The sequence below is a fragment of the Cucurbita pepo genome, chromosome 11 (genome assembly GCF_057944985.1).
Source record: "Cucurbita pepo subsp. pepo isolate OVF chromosome 11, ASM5794498v1, whole genome shotgun sequence".
In the NCBI taxonomy this organism is placed as follows: Eukaryota; Viridiplantae; Streptophyta; class Magnoliopsida; order Cucurbitales; family Cucurbitaceae; genus Cucurbita; species Cucurbita pepo.
The window spans coordinates 16437888-16450835 of record NC_141808.1 but is presented as its reverse complement, the minus strand read 5'-3'; the positions used below and the strand labels follow the sequence as shown (position 1 = coordinate 16450835).

The 12948-nt window shown below is 37.7% G+C and overlaps 1 protein-coding gene and 1 long non-coding RNA gene across 4 annotated transcripts; one reads left to right on the top strand and one right to left on the bottom strand.

The window, feature by feature from the left end:
* Nucleotides 1-1013: 1013 nt before the first annotated feature.
* LOC111805014 (uncharacterized) lies at nt 1014-3696 on the bottom strand. 3 transcript variants are annotated; one of them, XR_002816598.2, is made up of 4 exons: nt 3550-3696; nt 2965-3392; nt 1586-1683; nt 1030-1477 (listed from the first exon to the last, which is right to left on the bottom strand). It is a non-coding gene; the product is annotated as an uncharacterized LOC111805014 (long non-coding RNA). The 3 variants fall into 3 exon arrangements; XR_015422836.1 differs by having other exon boundaries at nt 1014-1477; nt 1586-3392; XR_002816597.2 differs by lacking the exon at nt 1030-1477 and having other exon boundaries at nt 1488-1683.
* Nucleotides 3697-5347: 1651 nt separating this feature from the next.
* On the top strand, nt 5348-11959 carry LOC111805167 (synaptotagmin-5). Its single transcript, XM_023690091.2, has 14 exons — nt 5348-5362; nt 5468-5612; nt 5745-6021; nt 6128-6174; nt 6265-6385; nt 7601-7725; nt 8225-8326; nt 8415-8489; nt 8629-8708; nt 9082-9232; nt 9312-9542; nt 10518-10814; nt 10906-11019; nt 11516-11959. Exons 3-14 carry the CDS (start codon nt 5808-5810, stop codon nt 11660-11662), a joined length of 1704 nt encoding a protein of 567 aa, XP_023545859.2. The 5' UTR covers nt 5348-5362; nt 5468-5612; nt 5745-5807; the 3' UTR covers nt 11663-11959.
* The last annotated feature ends 989 nt before the right edge of the window (nt 11960-12948 follow it).

Here is a 12948-nt window from a genome sequence, read left to right as displayed (position 1 = left end):
GAAAGAGAAACTGAAGAGATTGCAGGCACAAAAAGGTTAGAAATTCTTCCTTCTTCTTCTAAAATCGATGTGGTGATTAATTAATGCATTACGTTGAATGATATGGTGGAAACATTGCTTGGAAAGAGTGATGCTTGTAGACACCGGTACCTTAAATAAGAGTTCTTAAGAACTCAGATTCACAAATTTAATTAAAAATTAATCTACAAATCTATAGTTTTCTACTTCATTTTGTTTACATGAGATGATTGAACTTTAGATACCCAATTCGTGGAGATATGAAAAATCTCGATATCTGAATACTTATACTTATTCAAGTCACTTTTGGTTTGCCCAAGATATCGACTTAAAATGTTGACGAATATTGTAGAGACAGAAGTGTTTGGTTAAACGTTTTGTTTGTGATGCCATGGAATAAAATGTCTGGAAAAAAATGCCAATCAAACAATTGAATTGTGTTCAGCGATCCATGAGAAATGTAAAATTTCATATAAATTTATTAAAATAATTCTAAGTAATTAAATTTTCATTTTTTTTTTGGTAATCAATCTTAATAATTATCTTAAATAAATAATTATAATAAAATTATATAGTAAATAGTCCGTACCATGTTAAAAATCTAATGAATATAGGGTAGAGTAAATTATAATAAATGAAATATATTTATAAATCTTGTACATTTATAATAATTTATTAATATTAAAAAAAGTTCATGTATAAATAATTATTACAATAGAAGACTTAATTATTTTTTATTAATTATAATTTATTATTATTAATTAGAATTTTAATTTGAATCAATTAGTTATCCATCAAAATTATTATATATTAACGAATAATAAAAAAGTTAATTAAAAAAATATTACAAATCATTAGAGGTATTATGTTGATCTCAAAAATTTTGATTCAAATAAATGAAAATTTTTTATTAAATCTTTCAAACTAGTTTTTTATTTTTTATTTTTTATAATATATAATTTTTAGAGGTCAATATTAGAAAATAGAACTTAAATTTAGGATCTTGGGTGACAAAGTTATTGATGTGGCTGCCCCCAACTTTAATTGAACTTCAAGCAATGTATAGAGATCCACAATAGGCACCAATTGTAATATCTTTGGAAATTGTATTTTTTTTCTTTTTTTTTTTTATGATAATTTAGATTTTCTTTTGATTTTAATTTTAATTTTTGAAAATTATATTTATTTTCTCACAAATTTGCTACGATCATTGAACACCTCCATCTCGTTTTCGATCAATTGTACATGATCAATCCTTTCAACGTCCCCGACCCCTTCTTTGCAAAATCATCAGCTGAGAATATCTTAGAAGTATCCTCTTTTTCAACATCCCCGACTCGTTAACACATCGGCGACCGTCAACAGCCTCATATATGGCTCAACATGGCTTTTTAGATAAGGAAATCCTTTGGCTTTCATGATCAAGTTATATATGTTAATGTTGAAAGCATCAGCTACACTATTGGAAATAAGAACAAACATTAGTAAAGGCAGCAACAACAAATTATTGGTCAATTCAAGCACAATACCGAAGAGAGAAACCCTTGTCCTCAACCATTATACATACCAAGATGCCATCTCTTCAATATCAAACAGTACGCCACCAACAGGAGCACGAAAAGCACTCCACGTGTTACAAGATCTCGAGATATGAAACTCCCTGACCTAGTACCAAGAATGCAACACATGTTGAGGATTGTTGGGAGAGGAGTTCCACATCCACTAATTCATGAGTTTATAAGTAATGAATGTATCTACGTTGGTATGCGGTCTTTCGGAGAAACCGAAAACAAAGTCATGAAAGTCTATGCTCAAAGTGGATAATATCATACCATTGTGGAGAGTCGTGATTCCTAACATGGTATCAAAGTCGTGCTCTTAACTTAGCCATGTCAACAGAATCTTCAAATGTCAAACAAAGAAGTTGTGAGCCTTGAAGATGTAGTCCAAAGTGACTCAAGTGTCAAAAAAATTGCGTATTTTGTTTGTGGGCTCTAAAGGTGTCGAGTTTCAATTAAGGGGAGGCTATTCGAGGGCTCCATAAGTCTCGAGAGAGGCTGTTCAGATAAGCCTTTACTTCTGGTCTATCTGAGCCGACTAGAAAAGCCACCACCTACCTAAAAGATTTGTAACATCTCAATCTCAAGCTTACCGATAGTAAATATTGTCCTCTTTGGGCTTTCCCTTTTAAGCTTCCCTTCAAGGTTTTTAAAACGCGTCTGTTAGGAGAAGTTTCCACACCCAATGTTTCTTTTCTCTCTCCAATCGATGTAGGATATCACAATCTACCCCCCCCCCCCCCCCTCCTTCGGGGCCCAATGTCCTCCCTGGCACACCGCCTGGTGTCCACCCTCCTTCGGGGCTCACCGTCCTCACTGGCACACCGCCCGATATCTGGCTTTGATACCATTTGTAACAACCCAAGCTCACCACTAGCAAATATTCTCTTTGGCCTTTCTCATTCGGATTTCCTCTCAAAGTTTTTAAAACGCATTTGCTAGGGAGAAGTTTCCACGCTCCTATAAAAAATGCTTCATTTCTCACTCCAACCGATGTGAGATCTCACAACTTTCAGATTCTATCAATGTCTTACGAAAATTCTTTAGCTTCCCTTTAACACAGTTTTTCTTTCAAAACCTAGAGCTTAAGCCAGTTATCATGCATGTCTACTGGCTAAGTTCCCATATAATTACTACTCAATAACCAAAAAACTCTGTTCCTAGTAACATCAATCCTATTCCTACTTGATCCAAATTCCCCTAAAACTAATAGAACAGGTTGCAAAGATTTCAATCTAACAGTAGCACAGAAGTACCTGCCCTCGGTTGAGGGAGTCCCACACTCGTTAATTTAGGCAATGGTTATGGTGTATAAGTAAGGCAATGATCATGGAAAAGTCCAAAACAAAGCTATAAGAACTTATGCTCAAAGTGGACAATATCATACCATTGTGGAGGGTCGTAATTCCTAACACCCTCGATCTTCATATTCAAAGTGACCACAAACTTCTTCCCTGCAATATTCTCCACTGCTAGATTGTTTCAGAAACCAACAAGACCCGATCAAGAAGCATGAAAGCCACTTCATAACCAAGTAATTGAAATATCTGGAAATCCTCACGATTCCTCGCCTCGACCGCTGGGTATAGGTCGCGCGCTTTAGTGCCATCCATTTTCGGGGCTAGTTGATTAGGCAGGTGAGTTGTTATACATTCCTTAGCGGATTTCGACTTCCTTGACCACCGTCCTGCCGTCTTAATCGACCAACACCCTTTGTAGGATCTAGGTTAGCACGCAGTTAGGCACCGTAACCCGGCTTCAGGTTCATCCCGCATCGCCAGCCAATCTTGCACGAATAACTCGTTATCAAAAATCCTGAAACAAACCACATCAATAGCAGAGTAAAAAAAGAAAAAAAAAAACCCTAATCAAACCCAGAAATAGGGTTTACATAAACCCTAAACCCAATAAACAGAATTCAAAATCCAAAAGAGGGGAAAAGAAGAAACCCCAAACAAATAACTCAACTCACTCGTAATCAAGGCTCTTAATGGGAGCAGACATTAGCCCCAACAATGGCGACCTGCGATGAAGAATTGGCAGATGATTATAATATTTATTTAAACTTGAAATATAATTTCATGAAATTAAAATTTTAGATTAAGATTTTTAAACCATTGAATAAATTAAATTATATAATATTCCTTTTTAAATATATTTGGGAATTTAGTAATTATATATTTATTGTGTCTTTTGCTTTATGTCTTTATCCAAAAATAACAATTCATTATTATTATTTTTCTTGGCTTAGGGTTGAAGATTTTTAGCCATTGATTGGTCTTATTTGGTTTATTCCATTTGTCATTTTCCTTTTTTTCTTTTTCTTTTTATTTTTAATTCTTCGAGTTCATCTGACTCTCCAATCTACTTAAATATGTGTTACAAGTTAACGACCCATGCCCAAGATTCAGCACCTGACACCTGCGAGTTTCGGGCATTCCCTTATGGTATGCATGTTACTCACTCCTCGTATGAAAGTCCCACAAACCAACACAAATTCTTCGAACATGTTTTGTTCTCACTCACATGCATCTGAGAAAATGTCCCAATTGGTCACCTAACATAGAATTGCTGTACATTTAACCAATGAAATTTACATGATTGAGCCACCGAAAAGAAAGATGTACCTTGTTGGTATAGATAGTAACTTTCAATTGTTTCAAGTAATTTTTAGTCATTTTATATTTTGGAATGCTCTCATTCTGGAGTGATCTTGGTTCATATATGTACCCTTTTTACTCAAATATTACATAAAATTCAATTATTATATTTAATAGATCATTTAAACCTACCCATTTAAGCACTAAACTTATAATATAATCGAATAATTATAAAAAAATATATATATATATATATATATATATATATATATATAATTGGTCGTGGGCTTCTCATGAACAATTATGGGCTATAATTGAATTATTTGTTGAATTTTGTCCACATTTAATGTACAGCCTATCTTAGAAAATGATGCACCTTAAAAAGCACTGTTATTAGTTATTACATTTACCTACCAAAAATAAGACAAAAAGCTCCAAAAATGTCCAATTCAACGATATAATTTTTTTTTTAATCTTATATATGACATCAAAAAAAAAAAAAAAAAAAAAACATTAATGAACCGATATCTCGTTTAAATAAGAGCAACTATGGTTAAAAAACAAACTTAAAAGAATTGATAATTGTTATGTATAGCAACCGTGCACCTTTCTTTTCAATGATTAAATTAAGGTTCACTAGAAGATTGAACCGACATGAGGTTAGCTCGATGTCTCGAGAAAAACTCTTTCTAAAGTAAGACAAAAATTCTGCAATGAGATAAGAACTATCGAGAGGAGCAACAAACCTGAGAGAAGGATCTAGAATGTGAAAAAGTGACGAGAAGGGAAGTAGCTGATCGCGAATGCTGATCTTCTTGAGTAGTCCTAACCATCTTTTATACATCTAACCATGCAAAATTGTCGGTCATTTTGTGGCAGCCTCTTCAACTATTTTCTCAGTCAATTGGTCCTAATCTCGAGTTAATGTTCTTAATCTTTTGAGCTTTCGTACTGTCTCATATTCGTTGAGTTGACGTGAAAGAATCAATGGGAATAAATTAAAATACACAAAGTAATTTTTTGAAAAAAAGAACTCCCGTTGACTTTTCTAAGCATAATTTTTACTGAAATACTCGAGGGTATGCGTATCTATTTAATATTTTGATTTAACTATTTATCACCAAATCATAATGGGTACAGCAGCATTCAGCAAGATCCATTTTCCGCTCCCTTATCTAAAAAAAAGTACGCATTTTTATTTGTTCTTCATCATACCCTATTGAAATTCATTGATTTTATTTGTGTTCTTATTAATAAAAGGCTAAAAATCAACCATTTATTAACACACAGAGAGAGAAAGATCCAATCCCGACGTTTTCGTGTCGGCAACACGGTTTAATCGGCTGCCGGAATAGCGACACTCAGAAAAAGTATACTCATCCGTCCAATTCCAGCTCGATTTCATCGATCACACGCCAATCACGCTGCCAAAATGGTTTGAGCATATTCCTCTCCCCGAACCTTAATCTTCCCAGTTCTTCAATTCCTCTCCCGATTTCTTTCTCTCTACATGTATTTCATGTCTACTTTCGTGGGTTCTTGCTTGATCGTCTTATTTTTCACCCAGTTTCTTTAGACCCCATCAAAGTTTTGTCCCCAAATCCACTGAAGTTCGCACGGAGTAGCTCAAATGGCGTTTGTGCTAGGTCTCGTGCTGGGTGTGTTTGTCGGATTAGGTCTTGTCGTGGGTTTTGTGAAGTCCGAGAATGCTCGGTCGAAGCGACGGGCTGATCTTGCTGCTACAATCGCTGCTTTTGCGAGAATGACAGTGGAAGATTCGAGGAAGATCTTGCCTCCTCAGTATTATCCCTCCTGGGTCGTCTTTTCCCAGAGCCAAAAGTTGAGTTTTCCTTCTAACTTTTCCCTCTTGTTTCACTTTTGGATGAAGTTCATGAGGTTTGCTGTTCATGGTGGATTGACATTGGATCTGTTGCCCCATTTTGCAGTTGACTTGGCTCAATCTGCATCTTACCAAGATTTGGCCGTATGTTAATGAGGTAGATTTTGTTTTTGTTTTTGTTTTTGTTTCTGGGTTTTGTTCTTGATGTGTTGGCCCCTTTTTTACCTTGTTGAATTTTGTGTAATAGGCTGCTTCTGATCTGATAAAGGCTTCAGTAGAGCCTGTTCTTGAACAATATAGGCCTATCATTCTGTCATCACTCAAGTTTTCTAGGTTCACCCTTGGCACTGTGGCTCCACAATTCACAGGTTTGTTCATGTTGGGGAGGTGGGGTTGATGATTTCTCTTGTTCTGCATGGTTTTTCACTCATTGGGTTGCTTTCAATGCCGTAATACACTTGTATTTTATGTTCCTACTTCAAACGTTGGACTCTTATGTGAAGTTTGGCCTTGCAACAAGGGCTAGAGATGTTTAGAGAGGCCTAAATCCTAGTTCCTAACTTTAAAAACTTGATAACTTCGGTGACAAATTCTGTAACGGTTCAAGCCCACCGCTAACAGATATTGTCCTCTTTGGCCTTTCCTTTTCGTGGTTTCCCTCAAGGTTTTAAAACGCGTCTGCTAGGGAGATGTTTCCATAGCAGATATTGTCCTCTTTGACCTTTCTCTTTCGGGGTTTCCCTCAAGGTTTTAAAACGCGTCTGCTAGGGAAATGTTTCCACACTCTTACAAAGGGTGTTTCGTTCTCCTCCCCAACCGATGTGGGATCTCACAATAGAGGGTCTTTCGTTCTTCTCCCTAACCAATGTGGGATCTCACAATCCACCCCCCTTTGAGGCCTAGTGTCCTCGCTTGCACTCGTTCCTTTCTCTAATCGATGTGGGACCCCCACCAAATCCACTCCTCTTCGAGGCCTAGTGTCCTTGCTAGCACATCGCCTCATGTCCACCTCCCTTTGGGGCTCAGCCTCCTCGTTGGCACATTGCCCATTTTTGTAACGGCCCAAGCCCACCGCTAATAGATATTGTCCTCTTTGAGCTTTCCCTTTCGGGCTTCCCCTCAAAGTTTTTAAAACGTGTCTACCAGGGAAAGGTTTACACACCCTTATAAAGGGTGTTTCGTTCTCCTCCCTAACCGATGTGGGATCTCACAAATTCTTCCCAAGAAACTAGTGGGGTGGGGCATAAACGTACTTACCTCAATTATCAAAAACAAAGGTTAGCATTGGTGAGGATTGTTGGGAGAGGAGTCCCACATTGGCTAATTAAGGGGTTGATCATGAGTTTATAAGTAAGGAATACATTTCCATTGATATGAGGTCTTTTGGGGAAAACCAAAAGCAAAGCCACGAGAGCTAATGCTCAAAGTGGACAATATCATACCATTATGGAGGGTCGTGGTTCCTAACAAGCATTTTGTTTGAAATTAATGGTTGTTTCCTTTTTTCCTTCTTTCATTCCAAGTAATGTTATCTCTGTTCTAAAGTTTATATGAAGTTCTTGCTGTCCTATTCCATATGGCAGGAATTTCTATAATTGAAGATGGAGGAACTGATGGTATAACCATGGAGCTGGAAATGCAGTGGGATGGTAATCAAAGTATAATACTCGATATAAAGACTCGACTCGGTGTTGCACTACCAGTGCAGGTATTTCTAGCCAATCGTCCCTCACTTATGCAACGAATTGACGTTGATATCTTCTTTTTGGATGAACTAGCAATGAAGCAAGTGATGAATGAACTCTTTTTTTCCAATACTTTTTTGTAAAAAGTTGAAGCTTAAAGTTAGACAATCTTCCGAAATTCGTGTTTTAAGTACGTATACCCACGTAGACAAGATTCTCACAGGAAAGCTCATTGAGCACCGGGGGGATAATAAAGTTATGTAATAATAGATTCATCGATAATGTAATGCCCCAAGCCCACCTCTAGCAAATATTGTCCTCCTTGAACTTTCCCTTTCAGACTTCCCCTCAAGGATTTTAAAACACATCTTTCAGAGTTACGCAACAGGACCGATACTCATCCAGATACTGTCTTCAGGGGAAGTCCAAAGAGGACAGTACTTGGATGAGTACCTGTTTGCCTTTTAACCACTTATTTTGTTCCGGGAAGTAAATAGTTACATTTGATATTTATCTGTTCAGGTAAAAAACCTTGGATTCACAGGCGTTTTCAGGTTGATATTGAAGCCTCTGGTCGACGAATTTCCGTGCTTTGGCGCTGTTTGTTTTTCTCTAAGGCAAAAGGTATCCGATAATTTTCGACTAATACATAAGGGAAAGTTCATTATAAACAAGCAGCCAATATGATGAACTATTAACCATTTCTTAACAGAAAAAGTTGGACTTTACACTTAAAGTTATTGGTGGGGACATATCAGCAATACCTGGGCTTTACAGTGCACTCGAGGTATGATCGTTGTTCGTCATCATAATCGCTGGTTTAGTTTCCCTTGTGAATGTTACGCTCTTACTGATTGTCCATGGAGAATCGAGTTTTAAATTTCGTTTCGAGATAGATTTAACATAAGGCTTATATGTTAACACAGGGAACGATTCGAGATGCTGTTGAAGATTCTATTACATGGCCTGTTAGGAAAGTTATCCCTATAATTCCTGGTGATTACAGGTATGACAAAAGGAAACGTACGAACTAGCCACGACGTCTTGTGCCTTTGCTCACTACAGGGGACTTGCATTTTTTAACTTGTTGGTCAACTTGAAACAAAAGATACCGTAGAGATAGGACAGTTGTCGTATGAGGTCTACCCTATGCTAGATGCTAAGGTGCATTATAGATCGATATGAACATCATGAGTTGTCCCGTAATAAAACCTGTTGTTGCTGGTACTTTCTTCTCGGTTCCTTCTTCCATAACCCAAGCTCGGAGAAGGAAGAGAGAAGAGTCCGACCACAACGACCGAATTGATTATCTTCATGCATAAGGATACCTAGTATAAAAGATTTTAAAATCATCACCAACCTCCCTTTTCCTTTTTCAGTGACCTGGAATTGAAGCCGGTTGGGATACTGGAGGTGAAACTTGTGCAGGCGAAAGAGTTAACGAATAAAGATATGATCGGAAAATCGGATCCCTATGCGGTATTATATATACGGCCGCTCCGTGACCGAATGAAAACGAGCAAAATAATTGTGAGTTATTTTACTCTTTTGCTTTATCCTCTCTTTTGTTTATTGGACATGATATAAATTAAGATTGTTTCTTTTGTAGAACAATGACTTGAATCCCGTGTGGAACGAACACTTCGAGTTCGTTGTTGAAGATGAATCCACACAAAATTTGGTTGTGAAAGTGTATGATGATGAAGGACTTCAGGCTTCTGAGCTTATAGGGTGTGCTCAGATGCGGTTAAGTGAACTTCAACCTGGTAAGGTAAAGGATGTGTGGTTGAAGCTGGTTAAAGATCTGGAGGTTCACAGAGATAATAAGAACAGGGGGCAGGTAACAACACCTTGAATCTCCTCGATACTCGACACGGAAAATAAATGAATAAAACCATCAATCTGCTTAGGATGAAACTTTTGCTGCATGTTTCTAGAATCTCTTTGTAACGGTCCAAGCCTACCGCTAGCAGATATTGTCCTCTTTAGGCTTTTCCTTTCGGGTTTCCCCTCAAGGTTTAGAACGTGTATGCTAGGGAGAGGTTTCCACACCCTTGTAAAGAATGCTTTGTTCTCCTCCCCAACCTATGTGGGATCTCACAATCGACCTCCCTCCCTCCCTTTCGGGCTCAATGTCCTTGCTGACACTTGTTCCCTTCTCCAATCGATGTGGGACCCACCAATCAATTCCCCTTCAAGGTCCAGCGTCCTTGCTGGCACACTGCCTCATGTCCACCCCTCTTTGGGGCTCAGTCTCCTCGTTGGCACATCGCCCGGTGTCTGATTCTAATACCATTTGTAAGGGTCCAAGCATACTACTAGCAAATATTGTTCTCTTTGGGCTTTCCCTTACGGGCTTCCCCTCAAAGTTTTAAAACGCGTCTAATAGGGAGAGATTTCCACACCCTTATAAAGAAGGCTTCGTTCTCCTTATAAAGAATGATTCGTTCTCCTCCCCAACTGATGTGGGATCTCACACTCATTCAATTGGAATTGGTTTTTGAACCTAGTTTTTCAAGTATAGAAAGCCACAAAACCCGAACGCGTAGTTGTTGGTGGGAAACAATTAAATTGCTCGTTAAATGAATCTTTTGCTTATTGGTGTCAATATCTGAGTCCACTCATCTACTTTATACTAAACGTCTTTATGTACTATCCACCTTTAACGTTCATGATACTCGTATTTCCCTACGTAATACGCTGATTAAATCAAAACGACGTAAAGCAATCCCTTGATTCTGCTAAGAAGACTTCCTGTTTCTCTATATGATATGTGCATTCCTTTTGTGATTTTCTGAATGTCTGTCTATATAAGGTGCACTTGGAGCTCCTATACTGTCCGTTCGGTATGGAAAATGGGTTTACAAATCCGTTTGCCCCCGATTTTTCAATGACTTCCTTGGAGAGTGTACTAAAAAGTCGAACAAATGGAACGGAAGCTACCGAAAGCGAACAAGCTGCCACACAGAAGAGGAAGGAGGTTATTATTAGAGGAGTACTTTGTGTGACAGTAATATCTGCAGAAGACTTGCCTGCAACAGACATGGTAGGAAAATCTGACCCATATGTTGTACTCACCATGAAAAAATCAGAAATGAAGAACAAAACAAGGGTAAGGCTCCTACGCTGTTGGCCCTCTCATTCTCCTTATGTGATCCTTGGCTTAAAATGGTGTCTTATTTAATCCTTGGTTTCTTTTTCAGGTTGTGAATGAGAGCTTAAATCCTGTATGGAATCAGACATTTGACTTTGTTGTTGAAGATGGATTGCATGATATGCTAATTGCTGAAGTTTGGGATCATGACACTTTTGGGAAGGTCAGGCATCACTCTATTATTATTATTGCCTATTTTTCGCGTTTCGTTTTGTTAGATCTGACATCGGTGGCAGACGGAGAACAAAACATTCTTTATAAGGGTGTGGAAACCTCTCTCTCGTAGACGCGTTTTAAAACCTTGAAGGGAAGCCCGAGAGGGAAAACCCAAAAAGGAAAATTTCTGCTAACAGTGGGCTTGAGCTGTTACCACCTTTCAAGCTAAAATGTTGTTATACAGATGCTTTGATTCTTTTAAATTTTTAAAGTATCAAACCATCCACCTTTGAGATGGTAATTGGTGTCGTGTCTATGAGCTCTACTCGAATTGATATCTTTTTAACTTGTTTATATGTTCCTTCTCTTTTGACTGGTAGAGGTTTTTCGTCAAACTTACTTTTGCCTATGAGCCACCTCTACTTCATGTTATAGTGATGACGATGTTTCTCGAACTTATCGAAACTTACTCTTCACTAACATTGATTTGTTGGCTCAATCAGGATTATATGGGAAGATGTATTTTGACACTTACAAGAGTAATACTAGAAGGAGAATACAAGGAATCGTTCGAACTCGATGGAGCCAAGTCAGGGCGGTTAAACTTACACCTCAAATGGATGCCGCAACCGATCTACCGTGATACCTAAGCAATCCGTACCAGTAGAGTTTGGGCATGTACTATACCTACTCGAGCGAAACGCGTGAAGATTGTATATAAAATTGTTCCATACACCTTGGGGCTATCCAGACCACTGAGTTATGAAGAGAAGGGATTCCAAGCAGATGAAAGAAATAGGCAATGCCTTTGTTTTTTTGCTTTCCATGTTAGGATCTATGGTACTTTGAAGTGACAAGAACTTGAAGGAATTCTGAAACCTTTTTAGGTGTACTTATGTTTGGTTTAGTTTGAATATCTCATTCTTTGTGAGTCTAAGTTTGAGTCACCATGGTGCTATCAGTTCATGATTTTCAAGGCTAGCAATTTGGAGTGAGATATTCATGCCCTACATAACAAAGCGTTGGATAAAAGAATTGTCCTAAGACAGTAGTGGCCATCCAAATTTTTTAAGTTTTAAACCGCCATACGTCACAAGCTAGATCATGCTCGTATGTTTTACTTGAGATATCTATTAGACGGAGACGTGTCCGTTTCTCCCACCTATTTCATTTTCTATTTTCACGAAATTATTCATTTACTTTTGCGGGGATGAGAACAGGAAATCTCTGTAGAAATTTGCGGGGATCGTGTTCCCCGCACGTAATTTTTCTTCATTTATTATTCTTTCTAAATATAACCTTTCATTACAAAAAATTGTAAAAAAAACTCTTAAAAATCAATATATTTCATAAGCAAAGAAATATATAATATGCTACTCACATCATTTCTAAAAATTGATTTTAGTATCACGATAGTCTTTAACAATTAAAACAAATCTACAAAGTAGTCTTATTGTGATGTCCCACATTAGTTCGGGAGGAGAACAAAACACTCTTTGTAAAGGTATGAAAACCTTCTCTTAGAAGATGCGTTTTAAAGCCTTGAGGGGAAGCCCGAAAAGGAAAGCCCAAAGAGGAAACCTTCCCTTAGCAAACGCGTTTTAAAGCCCAAAGAGGACGTGGGTCTGCTATTTAAAGTCCAAAAGAGGACAATATTTGCTAGCGGGGAGACGGAGACCATTTATCCAACGGAAAAAAAATGTTCCCCACTCGTTCTCTATTCCCCTGTCTAAACGAGAAGTCTCCTTCCTATTTAGTTCTCTATTCCCCTCTCTAAACGAGAAATCTCCTTCCTATTTAGGGCTGGTCCTCGCAGGATCGACGTAAAATGGACATCCCTTTTAATATTAAAAACAACTTAGAAACCTTTACTATACTTGCTTTGAACAACTTGGGCTAGGGAAAAAAACCAATACAGAATTTCGTCTCAATGAAG